The sequence below is a fragment of the Pogoniulus pusillus genome, chromosome 24 (genome assembly GCF_015220805.1).
Source record: "Pogoniulus pusillus isolate bPogPus1 chromosome 24, bPogPus1.pri, whole genome shotgun sequence".
Lineage (NCBI taxonomy): Eukaryota > Metazoa > Chordata > Aves > Piciformes > Lybiidae > Pogoniulus > Pogoniulus pusillus.
This window is the reverse complement of record NC_087287.1, coordinates 6,253,454-6,265,830: the sequence shown is the minus strand read 5'-3', so window position 1 is coordinate 6,265,830 and position 12,377 is coordinate 6,253,454. Positions and strand designations below refer to the sequence as shown.

The window sequence follows — 12,377 nt, the reverse complement described above, 5'->3', positions numbered from 1 at the left end:
GAGAGTGCAAGGACAAGGGCCAATGGCTTTGAGCTGAGAGAGGGGAGATTGAGACTGGAGACAAGGAAGAAATTCTTGACAGGGAGGGTGGGGAGACAGTGGAACAGGTTGCCCAGGGAGGCTGTGGATGTTCACTCCCTGAAGGTGGTAAGGGCCAGCTGGATGAGTAACTGAGCAGCCTGGGCTAGTGGGAGGTGTCCTGCCCATGGCAGAGGAGTTGGAACTTGGATGATCTTTGAAGTCACTTCCAACCCAACCCATGTTGTGATTGTGTAATTATGTGATCCTTGAGATCCCTTCCAGCCCTGACAACTCTGTGATTCTTCTCTCTGCTTACTATCAGCTAGGCCAAGGCTGTACTGGGAGATCCACAGGAGAAAATATTGGGGTGGGAAAAGGCAGGGAGTGGATGGCAGGGCAGAGCTTCATCACTCACCGCTGCTCAGACTCAGCTGATCATTCAATCTCCTTTTTTCCCGCCAGGACTTGATGACACAGAACGGGATAAGCTATGTCCTCAACGCCAGCAACTCCTGTCCCAAGCCAGACTTCATCTGTGACAGTCATTTCATGCGCATTCCTGTCAATGACAACTACTGTGAGAAGCTGCTGCCCTGGCTGGACAAGTCCATCGAATTCATTGGTGAGCAGCAGGTGTCACTGGGTGCAGTAGTCGCAGATTTCCCAGTCCTCAGCCTTCAAAACCTGAGCCCTTCTCCCCTGATCTTTCTCCCAGCAACCCTTCTCCTTTCACACAAAAAGGGCCGAGGGTCTGGGAGGGAGGCTGGAGTCATTTTGCTCGCCGTCTCTGACTGCATTGTTGCTTCCCTCTCTGTTTCCCCTACCAGACAAGGCCAAGGTGTCCAGCTGCCAGGTGATTGTGCACTGCTTGGCTGGGATCTCCCGCTCGGCCACCATCGCCATCGCCTACATCATGAAGACCATGGGTATGTCGTCAGATGATGCTTACAGGTGAGCTTTCCCCACAGGGCAGGCAGGGCTTGTGCTGGGATGCTTCACTCCAGGGAAGGAAAGCAGGCTGAGCCCAGAAGGAGAGGTTGGGAGCATTATAAAGCTCTGACTCCACTTAACTGTTTCCCAGTGAAACCAAACTAAAGCTCTCTTCATCAAGTGCAAGGGACAGGGAATGATTTGGAGCAGTAAAATGGAGGGAGGAGGCAGTCCCAGCTCTACCCTTGGGGCATCCTGAGGTCTCATGGTTCCCCAATACCCTTTTTTTCAGAGGGGGTGGTGCCTCTTGTACCCAAAGAGGCTGAGCGCGCAGGGGGGACGCACTGAAGGGCCAAGCACTGACCGGGGCCGTCTGTGTCTGCACAGGTTCGTTAAGGACCGTCGCCCGTCCATCTCACCCAACTTCAACTTTCTGGGCCAGCTCCTGGAGTATGAGAGGAGCCTGAAGCTCCTCAAGGCCCTGAAGTCAAAGGGTGACCGGGTTGAGGGAGACACCCAGCAGGACCCGGCAGAAGCGGCTGAGAGCAGTCGGCATCCCCCCCCACCACCTACCTCAGAGAAGGCCGAGGAGGTGCCGAGGGGCACCGCTCCGGCATCCCCCCATGGTGACTCTGAGCGGCAAGGCGGGGCCCCGAAGGTCCTGTCGCCCACCACCCTGCAGCAGGGGCTCAACGGCTTGCACCTCTCCTCCGAGCGCATCCAGGACACCAACCGCCTGAAACGCTCCTTCTCCTTGGACATCAAGTCCGCCTACTCCCCCGGCCTGCGCCAGGACCCGCCCGGACCCCCCGGCCCTGGGGACGCCCCCAAACTCTGCAAGCTGGACAGCCCCTCAGGCCCTGGTGGCCTTGGCCCCTTCTCCCCGGGGGCAGACAGCCCCGACCGGCCGAACGGGCCCGACCTGCTGCTGGAGGCCAAGGTGAGGCAGCGGCGGAAGCACCGGCACACGGCGGGCTCACCGGCACACGGGCTCAGCCTCAACGTCGGCGGGGCCAGCACCGCACGCAAGAGCCCTGGCGCCGAGGACGGGCTGCCGCCACGGCTCGGCCAGCCGGCCACGGCTCCCAGCACCGCCAGCACCACCACCACCACCAGCAGCACGGCATGGAGCGGGGTGCACCTGGAGTCCCCCAGCACACCGTCCGGCGAGGCCGGCTGGTACTTTGGCGTTGACTCCGGCGGCAGCGGCGGTGGCGGAGGGAGCCTGTTCGCCGGGGGCAGCCCTTACCCGCCGCCGTTCGGGGTGGGGGGCGGCTGCGAGATCAGACTGAGGGACAAGGCGCGGGCAGAGCCGCGGGACGGGCGGCACAGCTGGCACGAGGAGCCCGGCGCCGAGAAGCAGTTCAAGCGCAGGAGCTGCCAGATGGAGTTCGAGGAGACCATGTCCGAGGGCAGGGCCCGCGAAGAGCTGGGCAAAATCAGCAAACAGTCCAGCTTCTCGGGCAGCATGGAGATCATCGAGGTGTCCTGACACCCGCTCGGGGGGCCGCAGCGGGGCGCGGGGGGGGCGGGGGGATATTTAAGCTGGGGGGGAGAGGGGAAGGGGGGGGAGGGGCAGGATCTGGGGGTGGGGACTATTTATACCCGCGCGTGCATTTTCGGGGGGCGCGCGCGCTGAGAGGGACGCGGAGGCAGACGGAGGCTTTCCAGAGTCCGGGAAACACCACGGGGGATGCTTAGCGTCCCTCCTGCGCCCGCCCTGCTCCTCATCCCCTCCGCCACCCGCGCTTGAAACGTGGGTGGTACGAATTCGAACGGGAAGAGGGGTCGGAGGGTTGGGGTCGGGAGGGGTTGCAGTTTTGGCTGCCGGCATGGGGCGCAGCACCTGGAGGTGGGGGAACACTTCCAGAGCTGCCCCCCTTTCCCCTTGCCGTCTCGGCGCACTAAGCATGCTCCTCGTGTTTCTCTGGCTAACTACCTTAAACAAATGCTGCACTGGAGCAGCCCTCTGCATATATAAATATATATTATATATAATATAAAGAAAAGGAAAAAAAAAAAAGAAGAAGAAGAAGAAAAAGAAGAAGAAGAAGAAGAAAAAAACCAAACCCAGGGCAGAAAACACACAGACAAAAGGCAAAAGGTGAATGGTTTTACTGCGGGTTTTTATTGAGACGTAAATAATATTTCAGATTTAGTTTTGGTTTCTTTTTTTGGGGGGGTTTGTTTTCTTTTGGTTTTTAATTTATTGAAGCTGTTCATTCTGGCAATGATTTGCAGACAATGTGGGGCGGTACTTTCAGCTCTGTTTTTACTGTGTATGGTATTTAAATTCTGAAATACGAGTTTCTAAGCAATACCTGAGGCCTGTGGCTCCTTCTATAGCTCATGTTGATGACAAAGGAATTTGGTTTTTCCTCCCTCTTTCCCTCTGGGAGCAGCGGCAAGGGGACTGGAGACTCTCCTGGGCACTTTTTTTCTAGAGATGAACAAGCAAATGAGCAAACCATAAAAAACTTCTTACAACAAACTGAGCCAGAAAACTCTCTTCTGGAAGCTGCTGTCGCTTCTTCACCCCTTGGTCTCTGTCGGCTTATCCCCATCCTGGTCATTAACCCCATCCTGGTCATCAACCCATCCTGGTCATCATCCTGGCTGTCACCCAATCCCAGCCATCATTCCTCTCCCAGTCATTGTGTCCATGCCACCCATCACCCCAATCCAGCTGTGTCGCTCTTCCTTGGGTTGCCTATCCTTGCTGGAGAGGGCGAGGAGGGAGGCACCCAACGTGGAGGGAAAGGAGCTGGGTGTCACCTCAAGCTGCATGGAGAAGGCATTGGAGGCTGCCGCAGCGGAGGCAGAGAGGGGAGGCTGGGGGTAGCTGGTGTTGCTGGTCAGAGGATGTCTTGCCTGCCCACCCCAGCCACTCAGCTCCCCCTTGCCTCAGCCACCTTGCTTGTGGGGAAGGTATGGGCACTACTTTCCCTTTGGGAGCGATGTTCTGTCAGGCTTCCTCCATCCTTCTCTTCACATCCAGGAAACTCATGGGGAGTGTGTTTGCAGGTGCTGGGACTCCCCCGGCCCTATTCCATCCAGCAGGTGATAAACCAGCTGGAAACGCAGCTCTGTAAGCACACGGGGGTGGGCACAACCAACTTATTGGCAGAGGCAGTTGGCTGCTTCCCCTCATTTTGGTGGGAAGCCAAGCCCTTGCCCCCAAAGCCCAGCAGCAGGCTTGCCGAGAAGCTGCTGTTTGGAGCTGTAGGCACTCATCTGCCTCCGCTGCAAAGCACTCCCCGTGGCTGTCGTTGCTTTCCCCCTCGTCCCGCCCTACTTTTGCGAAGCTGATACCTCAGGGGTCTCCATTCGTGCATGTCTGTGTCCTGTGTCAGCCTTGGAGTGTTGGGGTTTTTTGTTTCTGGGTCTCTCCCCTTGTTCCTCCTCTGGTCGTTCGTTTCTCTCTCTAAATCAGGCGGCAAAACCAAATGAGCTCAGGCTCCAAACTGGAGGCAAAGCAGAGGTGTGAGGAGCTGTGGTGGTGCAAGGAGAGGCTGCTGGCTTTGGCTGGTTGCTCTCCCAACCACGTCTGTGTTTGCAGCTGAGCTGAGCCCTCTCAGAGGCTCCTCACTCTCTTCAGACCGCCTTTAGTTTTCCTGGTTTTCCATGAGGCCATTTGGTGAGGTGCTGGGGATCTCTGCATGCTCCTGCCTGGTTCCATGAGGTGTGGCAGGGAGGGATGAGGGTGGCTGGAGAGCCAGGGACCACCTGCTTCTCTTCCCACAGTGCTTTTGGTGAGGGTGAGAGATCTTACAGGTATCCCTCGAGAGCCCACCCCACCCATTAGTGCCTCCAGCAACCACCTCAAACCAGCTCAGTGTTGCCAACCTGAACATTTCTCCCTTCTGGCCACCAAAGGATGTTGACACCATCTAAGTTTCCTTTTTAGATCTCAGTAGGCATCCCATGAGCCAGGCAGGTATTCAGCACTCACAGCAGGGCATCCTAAGTGGCCACTGATGTTGGGTCAAAGGAGGGAAGGGAAAAAGCTTTATCCTCTCTCCAGAAAGCCCCCTGAGCCCAGGTCAATATGGTTTGTCTCCTGTCCAAGCAATGCTGCTGGTCTCCCTTCCTCTCCTGCTGCCCTTGGTGGTGGCATTTCTTCCCAAGCATGGCAGGGATGATCCCCTGCTGATGTCTGCTCCATATCACTCAGCTCCTGTGCATCCCATGCTCCTCCAGGGTTGCTGCCAGCGTGGACCAGCTGAGCCCAGGTCAAGCAAGTTGCTAGCAGGAGCTGGTTAGGTGTAGCACTCCAGGCTACTCTGAAATCAGAGCAAAGGGAAGCAGATTCTGAGATGAGTAGATCACAGCTGCCACAGGACATTCGTGAGCCACCTCTGCAGCCTGCTTTTGATGTAGTCTGCATTCATCCTTCCCCTTACCTTGGGCTCATGCTCTAGAAGCCCTCTCGTGCAGTATTTTAAGGCTCCATCCAGCAAATACGTTTTGATGGAGTAGCCCTGCCTGAGCATGTCCTGCCAGTGCTGTCCCAAAGCCACCAAAGGTCACCGAGTGGCTTGCAATTCCCTGCACTGCTTTTTGTGAATCAGGCTCTAACAGACACTTGGTCCATGAATCAGAGAGCTGGGAGTGAGCATGACGATGGCTGTGCTGGCTGGTAGCCCTTCCCATCATCTGCCAGCCGAGCCTTTAATGGGCTCTCACAGTCAGACGACCCCACCCAAAGCCTCACTGAAACCAAAAGTCATCTTTCCATGCCGGCCTGCTGAGAGCGTGTTTGCTGGTAGGGACCCACGGTGGCAGAAGTGTGAGCAGAGGAGAGGAGAAGCCTGGCATTTCAAGGAAGGAAGCACCGAGCTGTCGAGTCGTCACAGCAGCAGCTGTGGTTGAGCTTTGCACCACGCAGAGCACAGAGCAAACCACAGTTTCCCTTCAGGTCGGGAGGGACTTTGCACTCTGACTGTCCCCGGGGCCAAGCGCCCCTGGCCATCTCCTTGCCCGCCATCCTTTGGGTGGCTGAGTGAGGCTGGCAGGAGGGCAGCCATCAGCTTGGCAACACTGAGCCAGAGGCTCGGGTCAGAGCAGGCTCATCCCCAGCCTCAGCAGTAGCAGCATCCCCAGCCCCTGCTGCCTTCCCAGCCCTTCTCTTTGTCTGCTTGTTTCTTTGGATGTCCATCCCCATTACATCTGCCCCTTAGGAGACAATGTCCCCCAGAACACCCCACGCACACTGTCCCCTTCCCCTTCCCACCCTTAATACTAATGATAATAAGCTATCAGTGTTGTCATTGCAATCTATGAATGATAGATTTGAGTATTTATGATGATTATTATGATTATTATGGTTCTGATTCTGTACTTTTTTGCTTCCTCCTCTTCGTATGTTGCTCTTTGTTTCTCTGTTGTGAATAAACGCAAGGCCCCGCCACACCTTCTCTCTGCTCCCCGCAGCCCGGCACAGCTCCCGGCTGTCCCAAGGCCCCAGGGAGGCAAGCCCTTGTCAGAGGAGCTGGAGGGTGATGCTTCCTAAGGGTACAAAGACACCCAAACTCGGGGCAGATCCATTCTCTGAACTCTTCCCTTCCTGCAGCTCCTCTTCCCCATGCTCATATTAGTAAGAGGCAAGAACCCACTGGCACCATGAACAGAAGATGCAATGGCAAAAGCTAAAAGGTCTTGTGCCAGCTTTAAGGAGTGTTGGCCAAGCACTGAGTCAGCTCCCTTCAGGTTTGGTCCTCTCACCTTCTTCTGCAGCCTGCACCTTCAAGGGGCTTCTTGCTCTGCCATGGCAGCTGGTTGCAAAGTTTTCCCTGCCCAGCCAAGCCCATGCATTGATGCTCCACTGTAGCCAGGTTGTCCTGAGCTTCTGGGGCTTGAGTGTCCTCCTCATGCCAGTGATCACCCTTTGCTCAGAGACAGCACAGCCTGGGGAGGATGTGTAGCCAGTGGCAGAGCAGCAAGGAGAGGTGAGAGGGACTCTGCTACCCGGAGGGATGCAGAAAGGGGCTGGAAGTGGCTCCCAGCACGGGGCTGGATTTGGCCATTATCCAACACTGGTGTGTCATAAGCAGAGCCCAGTGCTGCTTTTTCACACTCGTGTGCTGGGCTCCTTGTACAGCCTGGAAGTTTCCAGGTGACTGTAAGGCGAAGGAGGAGCCTTTAGGGAAGGGAAGAGGAACCCTGTTTGCACCACGGTACAAAACACTCTCCCTGCTGCACCAGCCTCATGAAGAGTCATTTTAATTTGCAAGGTCTGACATCAGCCTTCTCCAAGTGGCCTGGGCACAGTCTCTTGTCTCTGTCATGGCTTTGCTTCACCGTGGGTTGGGTCCTTCTCATCACGCTGCGCTGAACTCATTCCCGAGGTTGCTCTGAGACCGCACCGGAGAGCAGAGAGCTCAGGTCTCGCCCCTCTCTCAGGGGACTCTGGCAGAGCCCCGCTGGGGTCCCGGTCCGGCGTCACCCTTCCTACCTCACCTGCCTTTGAGGCAGCCACGGGCGGGGAGGGAGCAGGCAGGTCCCGACCACGCCGGGGCTGAGCCTCCTCAGCTCCCATCCTTGTCCCTGCAGGATCAGGCCCTTCCTCAGCAAGCACAAGACGGGGAGGGGGTTCTGCTCCCACCCTGAGGACTCCCGAGCAGGGAGGAGAAGCTCTGGCCACCAGCCCCACCATGCTCCCTTCCTCGCCAGTGCCGGCATCGGATCCGGGGAGCCCCCCTGCCCCTGCCTCCTCTTTATTTATTTGTTACCAGAGGCTGTAATCAGCAGTGGCTTTTCTACCCTCGACTTTCTTTTCCTTTCTTTTGTATTTTGGAACAACGTGTTGTAATAAATACCCAAATAGGTGTTTTAACAGCTGCTCTCAGCCTTGGTTTTTGAGGGGTTGAGCTGGAGGGGTACCTTTGGGGGGGGGCTGGGGAGGGTGATGGACCTGTGGTTGCATCCCTGAGGGGCAGAGAACTGGACACACAGTCAGACCTGGAAACACAGCCAGAGCTGGAAACACAGCCAGGCATGCAACTAGAGCCACAGAGAGAGTGATTGGCATTGGAATGGGCTGCCCAGGGAGGTGGTGGAGTCACCATCCCTGGAGGTGTTGAAGCCAAGCCTGGATGAGGCACTTAGTGCCATGGTCTGGTCGATTGGCCAGGGCTGGGTGCTAGGTTGGACTGGATGAGCTTGGAGGTCTCTTCCAACCTGATTGATTCTATGATTCTATGATTCTATACATAGGGCCCAGGAGCTTGAAAGCTGCAGCTGACCTGATCCAAAGCAGAAATAAGACTCACGGCTGAGGGAGCAGGAGAATAACAGTTGGGACATTCCAGAGCCCAGGGACTGCAGAGAGCCACTCTCGAGGTTACTGATGGTCCAGTGAGTGATTCACAGCTCTGAATAACCTCCCTTGTCCTACTGGCCACACTGTTCCTGATGCAGGCCAGGATGCCATTGGGGTTAGGCTACCTCTCTATAGGGCTACACCATGCCAGGAGGAAGGTGGGAGCAAAGCATAGCTGGGAAGCAAAAACAGTTTCCTAATATCCATCCTGGAGCTCCCTTGGCACAACTTGAGGCCTTTTCCACTTGTCCTGTCACTTGTTGCATGTGAGAAGAGCCTGACCTCCTCCTCCCTCCAGCCTCCTTCCTCCTTGGTTCCAGTCTCTGCTTTGTCCCCATCCCTTGTCCTGCTGCCGACCCTCCAGCTATCGATCAGCACTGAGATCTTCTCTCAGTCTGTTCTTCTTCAGGCTAACCAAACCTAACCCCCACCTAACCAGACTTAAAGCCCACCCTGCAGAGCTTCCTGCCCCTGCCCAGGCTCTCCCTCTCCTCTGGCTCCTGGTGGTTTGCAGAGCAGAAACCATTACTGCAACGAGAAACCCAGGAACGTCCTTTTTCCAGCTCTGGGGCTTTTATTGACTGCGAGTGGCTGCCAAGCCTATAAATAAATGTTCCTGGAGCTAAATATAGCAGCCCTGCAATAGGCCCTGGCTATTTATTTAGCTCGTGGCCTCTTTGAAAGCTTGCCAGTCCAGGCTGCCTTTACCTTCACACCATCCCACCCCAGGCTGCGGCCACCCACTGCGGGGGCATGGCTGAGTCCGCGTGGGGAGAAGGGGTCACAAAAGTCAGTCCTGTCTCCTTGGCAGGGCTTGGAGGAGCCAGACAGCAGGGGCTGGCAGCTGAAGGACTTTCAGCCCCCTGTACCCCTGCCCAGAGAGCTGGGGGGTCCTCAGGAGGGGCGTTTGCTGGAGCAGCCGGGTGGGGCTGAGCCAGCCACAAGCCAGTTTCCTCTCCTGGGAGGACCAGGGACCTTTTTCCAGAAGTAGAGCCTGGAAAAGAGGATTTCTCATCTCTGCAGGCTTTGCAGCACCGGGTGATGGGCATTGCTTTGCCACGCTTCACAGGACTGTTGCACTCCTGGGGCACGGAGCTGCTGTCTGTCAGGCCTGAGGGCACCTAGGGGCATGCATCAAGCCTGCACCGCAAGCCATGTCATGGCTGTGACCTGCTCTCTGGCTCCAGTTGCTGACAGGACCTCAAGCAATGTCACTCAGTGCTCCTGATGGGACTTTCTGGCTTGATGAGTGTGTCTAGGAGATGCCATTGCCATGCTCTTGAGATGAGCCCTGGTGGGCTCCTGGTGGGGCCTTCTGGCTTGAGGAGCATGTCTAGGAGATGCCATTGCTGTGCTGGTGGGATATGTGCTCCTCCAAAGCTGTTCTGGTTGTGCTTCGAAGCCCTCACCCCTCCAAAACTGATGGAAAGCAAGGTGAGGACTGCTCTTGGGCTGCAGACACTCTAAGCCTGACAGAAACAGGATGCTGCTTACCTTGAGCTGTGACAACTTCTCAGCAGTTCCAAGCCAGCAAAGGAAAAAACTCCATCACTCCCTGGAAAGTCACATCAGCTCCTGGAACGATCCAGGGTGTTCACAATGCTCAGCACTCACAGGGAGTTTTGCTAAACATGAGCTAATCCTTACAACACCCATGGGAAGGAGAAAAGCAATGATTGTCCTTGGGCTTGGCTTTTTCCTTTCCTGTGTACCCCTGCAGATGGAGATCAGATCCAGGGAGCTCTGGAAATGAGAGGAGAATCCCACTCACCCCAGCTTGTACAAATAGGAAACCTGGAGCAAAGGCAGCAAGTTTTTTGCCAGAGGCCACCCAGGAAGGCAGAGTTGTAGCCAAACTCCAAGTGCAAGGGGGAAATCCTGGCCCCCAGTCCTGCTGCATTGCCACCAGGCTGTAATTCCCTGACTGACAGAGTAATTCTGGTCTCCTGGTGGGTTTGCACCTGGGGGATGCCAGAGAGACACGAAACCTTTTTGTCACTGCTTACCTTCCTTTCCACACAGTCTGGAGCACAACTCAAATGAGGAGCAGCTGAGGGAACAGGGCTGTTTAATCTGGAGGAAAGGAGGCTGTGGGGAGACCTTCTTGCTCTCTACAGCTCCCTGAAAGGAGGCTGGAGCCAGGTGTGAGTTGGTGTTTTCTCCCTAGTAACACCCAACAAGGCAAGAGGAAATGGCCTCAAGTTGCACCAGGGGAGGCTTAGTTTGGATATTAGAAGAAACTTCTTCACTGAAAGGGTTCTCAAGCGCTGGAAGAGGCTCCCCAGGGAGGTGGTTGAATCCCCAGTGCTGGGCATGTTCAAAAGACACAGAGATGTGATGCTGAGGGTCGTGGCTTAGCAGTGACTTGGGAGGGCTGGATGATCCTCAAAGTCTTTTCCAACCAAAACGATTCTATGATCCTAATGTCACTTCACACAGTGAAGTGGTTTTGAGTGGCAGCAGATGCAGACGTGGCTTGATTTGGAGCACTGATGCAGAGAGTCCCAAACCTCCCACCTGTGACCTCTCCTCTGGAATCACAGCCCTGGAGCTGCTTCCTCATGTGGTTGGCCACATCAGCCCCCAGCCACCATGTGAGCAGCTCCGTTGCTGTGGCCAGTGAAGTGTTGGCAGCGTGAGGAAATGCAGCTGATGGGCCAGTCCCTGCAGCTTTGGAGCAAAGCTGGCTCAGAGAGGCAAAGTACTGCTGGGGTCCCTCCTGGGGTGCAGGGTTCCTCTTAGGGTGCAGAAGAGCTGGGTTGGGATTCCCTAGGTGAGAGTGGGGACCGAAATGAGGCTCAGCTGCCTGGCCAGGCCCTTTGCAGGGAGACAGGGCAGTTGTGGGGGGGTTCCCTATAACCAGCAATGCTGCCTGGCCACACTCTTCCCTTCAGCTGAAACCTGTGCACTGGGTGTCTGAGTGGAAACATCGTCTGCTGGCGGTGCCCAGATGATGTCATTCAGTTTTCCAGGCTTCTGGGCTGAGCCAACAGCTTGAGCCAGTATGACTGGAGATGCTTTATTTAGAAGGAGCCCAAGCCCGAGCGAGCCCAGCCTTTGCAGCACCCTTTGGCCACCTCCCTTGCCTGCTGATGCAACCCTGGCCGCAGCAGGGCTGCCAGGCAGCCTTGCAGAGGTGGCTCTTGAGAAGCTCAAAGTGGGACCTGCTGAGTTGTGGGAAGTGAAGATGCTTCAGGGGGTGGGTAAGGGAGATTTTCTGTCTCTGCTGCCTGCTACCCAGGGGAATGGGGATGCTCCAGGTCCAGTGCATATAGCCAAGGAGCACCCTTCTCCCCAGGTGCCTTTTCCCTCCCTCCAGCTCCCTGAGGAACTCAGTCTGCTCTCCCAATCCTCCTCACACTTCTCATCTCCAGCCTGGGTTACTGAAACCAAGCTCCAGGGAGTTTTTTTAGTGGTAAAGCAAACATTCTCCCCTGCTGACACCCCTTAACCTGCCTCCTCTTCCTCAGCAGCATCTCCTGATGGGAGAGTAGCTAAGAATAGCCCAGCCACTGGCTCCAGGCTGGTGCTGTTTGCTCAGTGACTCAGAGCTGGCCAGCAGGCACTTACTCAAAGGGCCCCATTACTCATCTGTCTGCGTTGCCCCAAGGATGGGGTTTGTGTCTCTCCTTTGCCTCTCCTTTAAAGATCCTTCATTTCTTTCTTTTTAACAAAGCCACCATCCACAAAGAGAGGCAATTACCCTGCTCTGGCTTCACCACTATAGATGAGTGTGTGTGTCCCCAGATGCTGTAACCCACATCCATCCTGCTGGGAGCCCCTTGGTATTGCTCCTGCCAGGAGGGAGATGTGTGGGCAGGAGCAAGGCAGGAGAAAATGCCTCCCAAAATCGCATTTCATGGCACCAGGGGCAGCGTGAAAGCAAAAATCCTCCCCTCCAGAAACTGTCCTTGTTGAATCATAGAATGGTTTGGGTTGGAAGGGATCTTTAAAACACATCCAACTCTCCTGGAGGAGATCAGGGACATCTTCAACCACAGGAGGTTGCTCAGAGCCCAAACAACCTGACCCTGAATCTGTCTAGGGATGGGTGTCCTGGTTTGGCTGGGACAGAATCCCAGGCCAGCCACGGGCTGCAGGCTGT

General features: G+C 55.9%; 1 protein-coding gene across 3 annotated transcripts in view; it reads left to right on the top strand.

Annotated features, from left to right (window-relative positions):
- DUSP8 (dual specificity phosphatase 8) overlaps positions 1–2,464 on the top strand; it is a 49,002-nt gene extending 46,538 nt beyond the window's left edge. For all 3 annotated transcript variants that reach the window (XM_064163169.1, XM_064163168.1, XM_064163170.1), the window contains 3 exons: positions 484–643; positions 849–972; positions 1,339–2,464. In XM_064163169.1, the coding sequence (XP_064019239.1) occupies positions 484–643; positions 849–972; positions 1,339–2,443 (1,389 nt within the window). In that variant the 3' untranslated portion in view covers positions 2,444–2,464. The remainder of the gene's footprint in view (positions 1–483; positions 644–848; positions 973–1,338) is intronic.
- Positions 2,465–12,377: the final 9,913 nt, after the last annotated feature.